The sequence below is a fragment of the Syngnathus acus genome, chromosome 6 (genome assembly GCF_901709675.1).
Source record: "Syngnathus acus chromosome 6, fSynAcu1.2, whole genome shotgun sequence".
Lineage (NCBI taxonomy): Eukaryota > Metazoa > Chordata > Actinopteri > Syngnathiformes > Syngnathidae > Syngnathus > Syngnathus acus.
In genome coordinates this window covers 5,953,858-5,968,018 of record NC_051092.1, presented here as the reverse complement: position 1 = coordinate 5,968,018, position 14,161 = coordinate 5,953,858, and the positions used below count along the sequence as shown (strand labels likewise).

Below are 14,161 nucleotides of genomic sequence, written 5' to 3'. Positions count from 1 at the left end.
ACACGGCAACGCAAAAACGCCGCGCCATCGATGGAGACCGACCTGCAGCCAGGGTGCATTGAGTATAAGGTGCCAGTGGCCTGTCATGAAAAGACCACCAGAATATGTCGTAATTTCATTGTCTTCGTGAGAAACGAAGTGACTGTAAAACTTTGATATTTGGTACCCGGAACAATAATCCGTCAATATGGAAAATACTATTTTGAAAAGCAGAGGTGAAAACAGTTTGAAGCTGACGAAGGACACTGTGGGAAAGAAGGGGACGCATGTAAATGGCGACCTCAAAGTGAGTGACGCCGAGAACTCAACAGAAATGTATTTACCTGGTGTGAAACATGCAGAAACCTCAATGGACAACTCTAAAGTCCAAACCAACAACACAAGCAAGAAGTCTGTCATTAGACAAAAGAAAGGAGACAACAGTGACCTTTTGTTAGCAACTCAAGGGCTTTCAAATAAACATGAGACTTCCCAGAAGATTTCAACGATTGAACTCATCATGGAAACAACTTCAACATTTCGACGCATTGAAAGGATAACTTCGACAGTCGAGCAGCTTGGTGTGAATGTTAATTGCCACAAAGACATTCTGAAACAGACGAAATTGGAAATTGACCAACTGAAAAGAGAAAACTACATGCGGAGAAGAGGAGCTGCTGAAAAGCGCGAGGGGCACTTCTACGGTCGACGAAGATGACTGCAAGAAAGAAAAGTCCCGATGACAACCGAGTGTTTCACTGCCAGGCCGGACATACAATCTACATTACTACAGGACTACCTATAATACTGACATAATCATGAAACAAAAGAAAACAGAAATGTGTCCAGGATAACATATGATTTGAATACAACAATAACAAATAAACTGGAGTTTGAATAGGATTTGAATACAGCAATGATTTGTATACAGCAACAACAAACTGGAAGTTTGAATAGGATTTGAATACAGCAATAACAAATAAACAGGACGTTTGCATAACAAATTATATCAATTTGTTTTGAATACAGCAATGCCAAGTTGATTTAGTTATAACATGTTTTAACAGTTTGATTTGAATACAACAGTGACAGTTGAATCAATTTCGAGAGAGTTAGAGTCACAATCCTGAAGGCACTCCGGGCATGGTCCCCAGCAACAGGCGGTACTTGCACCGACCGATCACACATCTCCCATGTTGGCCTCCTTTAGCTTGGCCATTTTCTTGTTGAGTCCAGGAGGGTCAGCGAGAGCCAGCCGATGAAGCTCAAGATGTACACATCTTCTACATCTTCCGTGTGCAACACGTCAAGGCATATGACATGCCACTTGCTCCAGCCATCCATTGTGTACCTTGCAAGAGAGGTACCGTGGGGGCATTGCGGCTCTCTAGTTCTTGGATGTCAAGTGGAGATGGTCTGGTCGATTGCACTGAAATCCAGCTCAGGAGATCCATAGCTTTATGATACAGTTGGGGAAGTGCCTCTTCCTGCCGCTAGTAGATCTGCTTCCAGTGTGCCCTCAAGTCTTAGTCTTTTCACTTTTGCACATAAGGCAATCCATGATATTTGATCTTGGTTTTAGGTAAATAAATTAGCTACATCTGTGGAGCGCCACTAAAGTGAAGGGGAAAAAAACTGCTGATAGTGGTAAGATTTTATATCCAATACAGTTGTAAGTTGCAGGTATCCTTGTTGTCCGCTTGGGGTCAGCATTATCATGCATGATTATTACCACGGAATTCCATAACGAGATTGACGGTAAATAATGAATGAATGAATGTTTGCTCATCCGTCACGAGATGTGCACAGATGGGTTGATACTACACTCATTGCTGCAAATGAAGTCATTTGGTCCAGTACTGATTGAATGGAAGGCTACTTGGTTTACCCCAAATTTACCCAGAAGTACAGCAACGAAAAAAAATGTTCCCCACAAAAAATTTTCTTTCCATGCTACTTTATTAGGGGCTCCCTATGATTCCTGCAGATACTTCTTTTTGTTTTCAACATAATAGGCGTTTTAATACCGTTTAACTTTTGGCACATTTGATAGAGGAGACGCTTTATATTGAACTGGGGGAAAAAAACCATTATATATGCATTATAAAGTCTTGTATGTTAATAATATATCAAATCCAAGTCACAGGTGCCATCAACTTTATTCTCAGATTAATTTGGAAGAGGAAGTCTAAACTTTCATGGAAGCTTCCATGAGTTAGGCCTACATAGTAAATGCCATTCGACGACTCACCTATATATAATTTTCACGAGCTCTACGCTTTTGCTATCTGGAATGTTTATTATCAGTAGGTTATATTCTATAGTTGGAGTCATTCAGAACTGAATGCACACGTGCACTGAATATAAATCCTCTCGTGTATCATAATCATATTCATTCATGTAGGACATCTATTGATGTAGGTAGGTAGGTAGGTAGGTAGGTAGGTAGGTAGGTAGGTAGGTAGGTAGGTAGGAAGGTAGATATCAGGGATGAGAATGGCAAATGTGAAAAAGTATGGAAGAGTAGCGCATTGGTTAGCACGTCCGCCTCACAGTTAGGAATGTGCGGGTCTGATTCCACCTGCGACCCTCCCTGTGTGGAGTTTGCATGTTCTCCCTGTGCCCGCGTGGGCTTTCTCCGGGCACTCGGGTTTCCTCCCACATCCCAAAAACATGCTTGGTAGGCCGACTGAGCACTCCAAATTGCCCGTAAGTGTCAATACGAGTGTGGATGGTTGTTCGTCTCTGTGTGCCCTGTGATTGGCTGGCAATCAGTTCAGGGTGTCCCCCGCCTACCGCCAGATGACTGCTGGGATAGGCTCCAGTACGCCCGTGACCCCAGTGGGGACAAGCAGTACAGAAAATGGATGGATGGATGCAAGTTCTCACTCGCGTTGTCCAGTAGGTGCATTCACTGACCATTAACACAGTCGGAAAACTCACTAATTGCACCAAGATGTAATGACGCGTACGTAAGCACATTGCAAGGAGTAGTACATGGAAGCATACAATAATTTATTAGTCTGACTTTATTTTTAGCAAGTCTAGAAAATTAGAACAGGTCCCCTCCCCAAGCAAAGTTAGGAGGTCAAGAATCAAGTCACATTATTATTATTTTTGAGTTTTGAAAAAGCAAAAATAAAACTGTTCTTTTGGTTTTCTGGGTGTTTTACACAGAGTAATAGGGCAAAAAGTGTGACTTTTGGGATAGTCCAGCACGCATTATTTGCTTTTACATTGATTCCTACAGAAAACATTGCTTCTACTTACAAAGGTTTCCACTTACAAACCCTATCACGGAACCAATTAAGTTTGTAAGAAGAGGTACCACTGTATATTGTTTTATGAAAATACGGACATGATGCATCAAATAATGCAGGAGTACATAATTTGTATGCATGGTGAGAATTGTGTAGCCTAAAAAATACTGAAAGCCCCACACTGTATACTGTACCTTATTGTGAAGGTATAGTGCTTTTATTTTGAAATCACACACCGCTTCTCAAGTTGTAGTGAGTGACTGGTGATTTATCTTGCGAAGGGAGCGTTACAGCAAGTCGACCACTGACAGTGTCACAATTGCTTTGGTGCAACCAGACACGTGGGGAACTAGTAATAGTTTTGATCATGTAAGTAGATATGAACTAACAAGGATTCAGGATGAAACTAACATGTTGCAGAGAGACGTATGGTAAGTAACTCCTTTATGCTACAACTAGATTAAAAATAAGTTTAGGATCAACATATGTGCAGCCGTATTATGTCACACTGATGCCTTCATTCCATTTTTTGCATTCAACAAGGTTTTAACACAAAACGACTACAATAATTGAAGCAATTAAGGCAGAAGATCAAGATTGATACATCCACATTGTGTCATGAAATAGCTGATCATTTATTTCCTTTACCTAATTATGCAGTCTTTGAACATGTTTGCATACCGTTTGGTTTTTCACATAGAAGTTAAGCTTGAATAGCTTGATATGGTCTTTTTATTTTCAATCTTGTGTGCCTTCTACTTGCAAATGCATGTTGCATACATGAGTATAGGAATTTGGAGTCAATGTGTGTTAGGCTGCATCATCATATTATATGTGTTGTCATCAGCTGACGAATACTATCCATAGTTTGTCAGCGTTTCAACATGAGCAGAGATCCTTGTATATTAATTAACTTAAGTTTGTCAATTACGCTTCTTATTGATGTACCTGTATGCTTTCCTCTTTTTAACTAAATATGGATACACATGTAGGCATGGACAATGAATCAAAGCACCTGAGCCTTATGCTTGTGTATGCAGAAAAACAAATACGGAGTTCACATCTTTTGTAGTTTTCTCCGAATTTTGGGAATAGTTGTCCATTAATCTAGAAGAGCTTTGTTGGGTCAGATCAACTGACACATTTGGACAAGACTTCCTGGCTCGTAATACGCACTGCAGATCTTCCTCGATTTCTGAGTTGGTTGTAGAGACAGAACATCATATACAGTCAAATACACACCAAGCAAGTCCACTATATTTCAAAAATGCAGTGTCACCCAAGTTAATACTGTATATGACTGTTTTGTGGTGTATTTGTTGGAAGGACAATGCGCCACTGATTATACAATCTGCTGAAACGCAACTGTCAGTCATACTAAAACTCATCGAGGACAAATCATGTTCCCAAAATGAAGTGTCAGTCACCTTTTTTGTCAACATGCAAATGGGGAGAGTAGTGCGGAAGCAAGGTTGATTGGGCAACAAAACTGAATTTGTGTGGCGCTTAATTGCATGACCTCAGGTTGACTTTTGGCTTCGTTTCTTTTAGTCAGGGGTCGCCGCAGTGAGTTACTCACATGGTATGTTTTGACAGGTTTCACGGGGTCTTCAAATTATTACATGGACTCAAGTCCATTCTATGCTAAATCTTTTTTTTTCTATTTGTCAGTTCTATGACTGATGGGTGATCAATCTAGGGTGTATCCTTCCCATCGCCCTGTGTTTGCTGGTAAATGAGATCATGGAAGTATTGATAACTATTGATGAAAATGCATCAGCTGCAATTTTTATGAGAATGCAAATGGCATGTATGGGAACATAATTTCAAGGAGATGCATAAGGTCAGTTATTTTGTAACACATTTAAATTAATGGCAGAATAATGTAACTAAATTGCTTTTTCATTCCATGTGAACCTCAATTTATTAGAGGCAGACCCCAGGAGAAAAAGTCCAAGATGTGCTTGTGCTTTGTCTGGGAGATGGGCCAGGAGAGCAACATATGCCTCCTTCACTTTCAAAGTGTTGTACGCCGCTCACTTAATTTTCGATGGAGGATGAAGACAACCTCAAAATATAGCAAGGTTTTTAAACTGACCTCAAAGTAATTAAAAAGTAACCATCTTATTCAAGTGTCACTGACATTTTGTACCATTTCTCATCTGCACCGGGAGCAGCTGAATGAAGAAGACATTTCTATATACCCCCCCCCTGCCTAATTTTATGGTATGGCTTTAATGTCTCTCTCATTTTCCTTTGACTCTTCTGCTTATTCAACCGACATTGAGAATGATCAATTCAATTAACTCAATAATTCCCTCTGGTGACACACTACTTTCAAACATGCTGGGAACGATAAATGATTTAAATCATCGACAACAAACTGATCCCTTTCTTCTGTTTTCATTCTTATTCTAGGTGACTGACTATGGGCCTGGAGCTGCTCAGAAATTGAGAGACAATCACCTTTAATGTCGTATTGGTTGCCTCATGTGTTTACAACTGCGTTTGTTTAAAATAAGGACTTGATGATTAAATCAATTAGGAAAAAAAGCCGCTAGCAAGTTTCTGGTAACAAATATCCTTCCATTCCTTTGAAATCAAATAGCCTAAAATGAGAGTCAGCTCAGGGGAAGGAACATGTCCTTCATCATTATTTAAAATTGAATCATTCTAGCCTTCATTAACTCGCACTAAGAGGAAAAAATTGTTTAGCTTTTCAAGTAGACATGACTGACAATGCGAGCGCCAGAGTTGACACCCCAACCAATATTTCTCTGAGTCCCAGCAATGCCGTTTCCCAGTCCCTGGAGTACAAGACTGTGTCTGTCTTCTTGGTCCTGCTTGTGTGTGGTGTTGGCATCGTGGGAAATATAATGGTGGTCCTCGTTGTCCTAACCACCCGACACATGAGGACACCAACAAATTGTTACCTGGTGAGCCTGGCAATAGCTGACCTAACAGTACTAGTTGCGGCGGGACTTCCGAACATCTCAGACAGTCTCACGGGAACCTGGGTGTTTGGGCACGCTGGCTGCTTGGGAATCACCTACCTGCAGTACTTGGGCATCAATGTCTCATCATGCTCCATCACCGCCTTCACTGTAGAAAGGTGAGCATGACCAATCAACATTTCCACTGTCTTTGCTGCCACTAATTTATCAAATAAAATGTATCGATTGCTTTTTCTGTTTATCAACCATTGAGTTGAGTTTTTTTTTTTATTGTCTTTTTTGTCTTACCATTAATAATCAAGGATAAATGAATGGTTTGTCACATGTGCAGGTACATTGCGATATGCCATCCAATGAAGGCTCAGACTGTGTGCACAGTGTCCAGGGCCAAGAGGATAATTGCAGGGGTTTGGATCTTCACCTGTATTTACTGCATATTATGGTTTTTCCTTGTGGATATTCAGGTAGGAGTAATGCAGAAGTTGCCAATTTATGTATTTACAAGCAACGGTAACCTTTAGAACTAAGTGGAATACGAAAGGTATAAAGGACAAGTGTTTGTGCTTGAAACACTCCAAAATAATAGAGCAGTTAAATAACATTATGTTTTCAAAATGTGGTCCACCTTGATCATACTTAGCAGTCCTTCAGTCAATAGTGGTAACCTTTACGAGACGAGGAATGTTTTGCTCGACAATAAGTGAACGTCGAAAGCCATTTTGAGAGCACTCTTTTCTGTGTGGTGAGGTAAAGTGTAAATGAACATTCTAATGTTCAGTCTGCTGTATTTCTCCAATAAATTTGTGATCAGGTGAGCCTGGATGGACATGTACAGTGTGGGTACAAGGTGAAGCGGGAGCTCTACCTTCCCATCTACCTCATCGACTTTGCTATTTTTTACGTTGTCCCATTACTTCTCGCTGTTGTGCTCTACGGACTGATAGCAAGGATTCTCTACCTCGGGTAATTACAGTTTCATTATTGACAATACCAGTGATTCACTATTAAAGTTGACAGATCATTTATGTTTACAATTTAAAAAAAATTCCAGATGTTTTAATAAAAGGTCACTTACATTCTAATCAAATTACACAAAATTAAACAATCATTTTGCAGGGGCTGTTAGGTCTCATTCAAATAAGCCACTGCACCCTTAATCACTTGTGGTCAATACAGTATATGGCTTTTCTTGCAACTAAGTGAGTGGTGCCAATGAAGATGAAGCAATAACCTCATTTACATTTTCACTCGGAGAGGCAGCACTTCTAACACTGCCGAATTACACTCGTCGATTACAGATCCAAACTTGTGACGCAGGGAGTTGACACAGCCAAACCCAAATGCAACGTATGCCCCCATGTCAACATCAACTTTGCTTTACATTTCAGGATGTCCCACTTAGCGGAAGCAACTTTATGTTGTCACGATACCACAATTTGGACTTTGATGCATGAAATGCCTCAATACTGAAAAGATATCCTTATATTCCTGTTTTGTGTGTTTCCGACTGTCTGATTGAAGTGCTTGCTGAGCCTCCAGACATAATTGTATCTTAAGATGTTGGGCATTGTTCAAATCTCCAGGAACTCACTTTTTAACGGTGTATCACATGACCATGCAAGTAGCCACATGGTGGCGCAAATCCCCGGGCTTGTTCATTAGAAGCTGTTCCACAGCTAAGGAACTTAGAAATGGTTTTATTTGTACTAATTTAAATAATCCAAATACAAAAGAATAGAATAAGATAATAATGCAATTAAATTCAAATCAACAAATGATGGAACAATAGTGGAAAAGTGAGCCAGTTTGGAATTTGACCAAGTTTGTGTTCACGTCTCTCCAGACCTCTGCCAAACCAACCAGAAACCAGAGCCACAACATTGCGCCAAAGTTGTCGGGAGGTCACAGAAATGGGGAAGGGGGGTCGTCCCCGCCGTCTGAAGAGTGCACTCTCCTCCAGGAAGCAGGTCTGTACCTCACTTTTATAAATGTTGATCAACAGGTACAATTTGGCTTTGTGAGGGTCTCCAACACAAGGTTGGAGCTAGATTGTTTTTTTTTATTTTTATTAATCCTCACGCAACTAGCTCTTTATGTTTGTGCTAAACACACACAAGAACCCACGAGAGAACAGAAAACAAGCATCATCTCATCTTATCTGAGTGGTAAACAATGGTTTATTTTCCACAGTAGGCTTAACTTGCCTCCAATTTGCAAAGCGTCAACATCTAAAATTAGTACTTGTCAAGTGCAATCAGTATTGTCATTTGTGAATAAAAATCAGAGGTTGCCAAAGTACTCACACTCTGCGCTCAAGTAGAAGTGTCTAAAAACTGTGCAAAACACAAAAAAGTAGAAGGTAAAAGCACATATTCAAGTCATTTACTTAAATATCACATGCCATTATTTTTATTTTTATTTATTTTTTTATTTCTTATAAGCTTTGATGTCCTTTTATTGGGGCTGGAAGATCATTTGGGTTGGAAATGAGTAGGATGCCTTTTTTCAAGCTATATTCATTCATCAGAAATGGCCATGATTTTGAATGATCTTGTAATTAAAATTAAAAAAATCAATATGTAAATAAGCTTTGCTCTGATCGAGTCTGTTTCCATAATTTGATATGGAAAGCAGCTCTGATTGGTAACTGCCATGTCTCGGTGCACTCTGAGCGTGCCAGCTTGGTCGATCGTCTTTCAGGAAAAGTTTCCCTCCTTTTTTCCCCCTCCATTGTGACGCCTGGTGTTACCACCCTGACTTGCGTCGGTGAGTTTGAAAATGGATTTCTTTCAACTGATACAATTTGTGAGAAGGTTAGAGTTCTAATGTGGTCAGAAACCAAATACGAACACACATACACAAATGGGCCATAAATAATACATTATAAGACCGAAGCTGCGGGCCGTATGAACTCTGACCAGGGGCCAGATTTGGCCCGCGGGCCGGAATTTGGACACACCTGTACTAAACCGTGCCAATGGAAGAGGCAGGCTGCTTGTAGTATCCGCTCTAATATATCTTTTGGACCACAAAAATAAACCAATGATGATTTTCACAAGTTTTAGAAATGATAAATTTGTCAGTCTCAAATAATGACAATGACCATTGGAAGATTTTTTTTCCTTCTCTCTTGACTTTTATCAGATGCCTAGATTTTTTTTTATCATGCTTGCATTCGGAGTTACCTCATGTATCCGTGGTAAGCACTGCCTGAAGTCTGAGTTTTAGAAGACCACAATCTCGTGTAGTCAAGAGCCTTAATCTAAGAGCAGAAGATTCGCATAATGTGATTTTCATTTTACAAAGAAGTGTGCTTAATATCGCTGATGATTTTACCCTCTCAGTTCTTAGGTACTTCACACTCTTCCATTCATCATTTGATAGGCCAACTTAATCTGATGGGATATTGATAAACCTTTGCTCGCTGAAGAATTGCACTTTTATGGATGAAGGTTAAAGCAGTCCGTTGCCAGATTTCTAAACACTTTTAATCTTATTTAAGTCCCCGTGGCTATCATGTGGCTATGATGTGGATCTTAAAAAAGACTTTATACAGTAGAGTCATTGTTGCTTGCAGCATTTTGATAGCGCAGGAAGATAAATATATTTTATTTTTTGATTCTGAAGACAACGCTATTGTTCAATCCCAGAGTGGAGGGTCTTCTTATGTTGGAGTAGTAGCCTGTAGCCTCCCACCACATTATTAATCTACATATTCAAATTTACCCAGTGCTGCTCTGCTCGTTATGATGTAATTAGAAATATTCCCCTCTCCTTTCAAATCTAACATTTGGCTCTGCATCCACATTTTTTCTTTATCTACCTGCTGAGGTAGTTGAAACTGGCTTCCCGCACAGCTTGGACCTAAAACACACTTATGGTGTACTTCCTGCTTGTTTTTCCCCTATTGTTCTTTCCTTGGTGGTGAAAAGAGACAGCTGCATGAAAGGAAATATACACACTTGACTTAAAAGGTCATGGCACAACAAAGGTAGAAGGAAGGCTTTTGCAACAAAAATGACCACTGGAAGACTGAGGCAAAGATGCGTAGGAGGTTAAAGGTAGCCAGTATTATTAGATTGCCCTCCTCGCCAACTCTGTGATGTTCAAAAATGTCTGTTCCCATCTGTGCGGTAGTGGGTAAGTGTTGGGAGGGGTGAGTAAACCAAGAGATAACGTACACAGGCGCACGCACACAGCCTTTAATTATTACCTATTTTAATTATACTTTGTCCGATCCTTCAGAATTTCAAATTACCTACGTAACTAACAGTAACTACTATGGTGCACGACTCTTTTGTGAGCCTTTTATCTTTCTTCTTTTCTTTGTACCTGTTCCTGCTCTATCATTTTTGGCTTTGCCCGGTTATGTATCACCGCAGCACGCGTTCAATGCATGTCTTCTCTTTCTGCTTCCTTTCTACAGGTGACCAAAATGTTAGCCGTCGTGGTGATCTTGTTTGCTCTGCTGTGGATGCCCTATCGAACATTGGTTTTGATCAACTCTTTTGTGTCCACACCCTATTTGGATGCCTGGTTTCTATTATTTTGTCGGACGTGCATTTATTCCAACAGTGCAATCAACCCTGTGATATACAATGCCATGTCTCAGAAGTTCCGCTCAGCATTTCGTGGGCTGTACCACTGCAAGCCGCAAGGGGGAACGCAGAGATTATCAGCCATTCCTGCCGGCTTCAGTACCGTTCGCGAGCCACGTACATCCTTGTCCAATATTAGTGCACCAAATGAAAAAGCAAAAAGAGATATTGTAAATTCTACTCCAGATGTAATAAACACAAAACATAATGGAAACGGTCATCAAGAGACAAAGTTGATAAATGGCAACAAAGCAGACAACTTTATCAGATCGGCATCTTATTGTTTAGATGTCAGTTCCATTGACACATCCCTGATGAGTGATGTGAAGCGGTCTCCATCAACTGATGACACAACTCATTTTCTTGACACACAGACAACAAAAGCTCAACCGGATGCTACATCGGTAGACGGACGGACGGACAGATAGATAGCTGGATTAATAGATTATAGATAGATAGATAGATAGATAGATAGATAGATAGATAGATAGATAGATAGATAGATAGATAGATAGATAGGTAGGTAGGTAGGTAGGTAGGTAGGTAGGTAGGTAGGTAGGTAGGTAGGTAGGTAGGTAGGTAGGACGGACGGACGGACGGACGGACGGAAGGAAGGAAGGAAGGAAGGAAGGAAGGAAGGAAGGAAGGAAGGAAGGAAGGAAGGAAGGAAGGAAGGAAGGAAGGAAGGAAGGAAGGAAGGAAGGAAGGAAGGAAATGAAGGAAAGAAAGAAAGAAAGATCTTCAGTTCTTATATTTACTGTAAAGGTACAGTACATGCACAGAACAGTGTGGGAATGGATATTAAGGGAATGGGAAAGGTTCAAAAGTATAGGGGAGGGTTTATAAAGCCTTATTTTATATATATTCTGTTATACTCCATGTAACTCCTGTTCTATATTGAGCTTCACAGCCAGCTTAACTCCTTGCAACATCTTCTCCAAGGAACAGATGTGTGTTGTAGTTGGCAGGATTTATTACAAAAAGATGTGAAACTGCAATATAAATAAAAATGCATTAAGCAAGCAAGAGCCAACAAACGAGGCAATAGCAAGCACTGAGGCAGATGAAGTTTGCATCATCCAACATTCAACGCATGAAACGAAAATCGCTACGTTTTTAGCAATGTAAAGATCAATCAAATATAGTAAATAATACCGTTATAAATGTTAAATCTTATTGCCACTCAGAGGGTTATAACAAACGGATGTCTTCTGAGCAACAAATGAACAAGGCAACATCCTGGTACGTCACTCCCTGCTGTAATTCCAAGCCTTGTGTTACTTTTTGATTTTGTATTTGTAAGCTTTAGTGCTGTGACTCTCTGAGTGTTATGTGATCGACGTCAAAAATACAATATATGTTTTTGTTTTTACCTATAAAGAATGCATGATTATACTGTTTGACTATCAAGCAAATATGAATGCTGATGCTGAGTGAACTAAAACCTATAAGCTACAAAACTAGATATCATTTCAAAAAATACAGTTTACTCATGCAGGTGTTACCTTCACAATTATTGATTTATCCAAAGTGTTTAAAATGCCTTGGCTTCTTTGATGATGCAATGTTAAGAACAAACGTGTAGTTTTTGAGGTCTCGTGCAAAGTGACATTTTTAGAGGTACAAGGATTTGCCCCGATGCCAGCAATTTGTAGCATCTAGCAACTAACTTTTTGTAGCTGCAGTTCTTTCCCATTGATGCATTTTTACGCCGATGACACAATCATTTACTGTTTTGGATTAACCCCTGCTAAAGCTGTTGATTCTCTGCAGAAAGCTTTTAATGTGGTCCAGCAAACTCATCTTCAACTAAAGTTGGTCCTTAATGCTGACAAGACAAAACTAATGCGGTTTTCAAGCACAACAAAAGTCCCTTAAGCGCTGCCCACGATGTCTACCTTGAAGGGAAATGTCATAGAGGTGGTTCCTGTGTACAAAATATGTTGGAGTTTTGCTTGATGACTCTCTCACCTTTAGGACCCATATTGACAATCTTGTTAAAAAAAACTGAAACTGGGCTTTTTCTTTCAAAATTAACAGTGTTTCTCATTTGAGGCAAAAAAAAAAAGCGACTTGTTACTGCAACGTTTTTATCTGTTTCAGATTATGGATGTGTTGTTCAAGAATGCCAATATCTTAACTGTTTATCATGTTTGGTAGCACTTGAGATTACTTGATCAAATTGCAACTGCTTTTTATAATGTTTATGTACAATTTAGTAAGATGTGTAAATACCTCTTCGCCAGGACTCCCTTGTAAAAGAGGTTTTTAAGCTCAATGGGACTTTCCTGGTTAAATAAAGGTTAAATAAAAATAAAAAATAAAATTGATCATTATGTTCAGTTGATAATTTAAGGCTGCCTTCTGAAATTGGCCTCTTAATGTATGTCTTTCTGAGTCAGTCACTAAAAGTTATGACCGAGACCCGGACTGTATTTCGACCAGCTCCTTCCTTCGTCTGGCAATTTGTTTTGAAGGAAAAAATGTAAAGTAGACTTTAACATATTTTATGAAGAGAAGTGCACAATATGTGTAACAAACTGTTGCACCTAATTACTTGTTGTGTGATATGTATTGCCTTGCTTTATTGACATCATTTAAAAGTTTTAAAACTTCATTATCCGTGTTTATTCGGCCCTGGAAAGCTGCTTTTGTTATATGGTATATGGTATCACTGTTGTAATTGCATACCGCTGGCGTTGGGCTGGAACTTCCCATGTCACAGTTGGATAAATTTCCCTTTTTTTTTTCCACAAATCTATACCCTTGGTGTATTGGTCTACCTGTCTGTGTTTATTATTATCATCATCATTATTATTAGTATTATTATTATTATTATTGGAGTTGGATGAAAAGTGAAAAGTCCACCCAATGCCAGCAATTTATTTAAATATTTTGGGTTTTATCTTTTGTCCATTTGTAAAATATTTTCCCAATATTGTACTTATTGTTCTGCTCTCTTCTTACTGTGTAATTTGTGCATGAATTATTTTCACTTAATAAGTGAATAAGTAATAAGTGAATAAGTGTGCATAAATTATTTTCACTTAATCAATGGGAATAAATAGTTCTGTTTGCACAGCATCTTTTGGTCACAGCTCATTTCTAAATAATTACCGTGCTTTCTGGACTAAAGGTCGTTGCATTTTTCCCACTCTTTGAACCCTGTGGTTTTTAATGTGACATGGTTTATGAATTTTTACTGACATACTTCAAGCTATCAAGAGAAAAATGCAGAAGTCCCAATTAATGAGTAAGGCTACCAGTTTTTGCTCAAATTAACTTTGAGCAATTAGTAATAATTAATTATGTTTGTCTATGTGAAGACACTGATATTATTTTCTCAAGAATTATTTTACAAGGTAGGAAA

General features: G+C 39.2%; 1 protein-coding gene across 1 annotated transcript; it reads left to right on the top strand.

Moving 5' to 3' along the window:
• The first annotated feature begins 3,510 nt into the window (after nt 1-3,510).
• On the top strand, nt 3,511-11,298 carry trhr2 (thyrotropin releasing hormone receptor 2). The gene is made up of 6 exons (XM_037255171.1): nt 3,511-3,670; nt 5,658-6,351; nt 6,525-6,657; nt 7,005-7,156; nt 8,037-8,160; nt 10,620-11,298. Exons 2-6 carry the CDS (start codon nt 5,969-5,971, stop codon nt 11,217-11,219), a joined length of 1,392 nt encoding a protein of 463 aa, XP_037111066.1. The 5' UTR covers nt 3,511-3,670; nt 5,658-5,968; the 3' UTR covers nt 11,220-11,298.
• Nucleotides 11,299-14,161: the final 2,863 nt, after the last annotated feature.

Excerpts from the sequence above, each read along its gene's own strand:
- trhr2 (XM_037255171.1), top strand. The coding sequence starts at position 5,969 with ATGACTGACAATGCGAGCGCCAGAGTTGACACCCCAACCAATATTTCT. Across the intron at positions 6,352-6,524 it reads ACCGCCTTCACTGTAGAAAG|GTACATTGCGATATGCCATC; the intron begins GTGAGCATGACC and ends TCACATGTGCAG. Across the intron at positions 8,161-10,619 it reads CACTCTCCTCCAGGAAGCAG|GTGACCAAAATGTTAGCCGT; the intron begins GTCTGTACCTCA and ends TCCTTTCTACAG.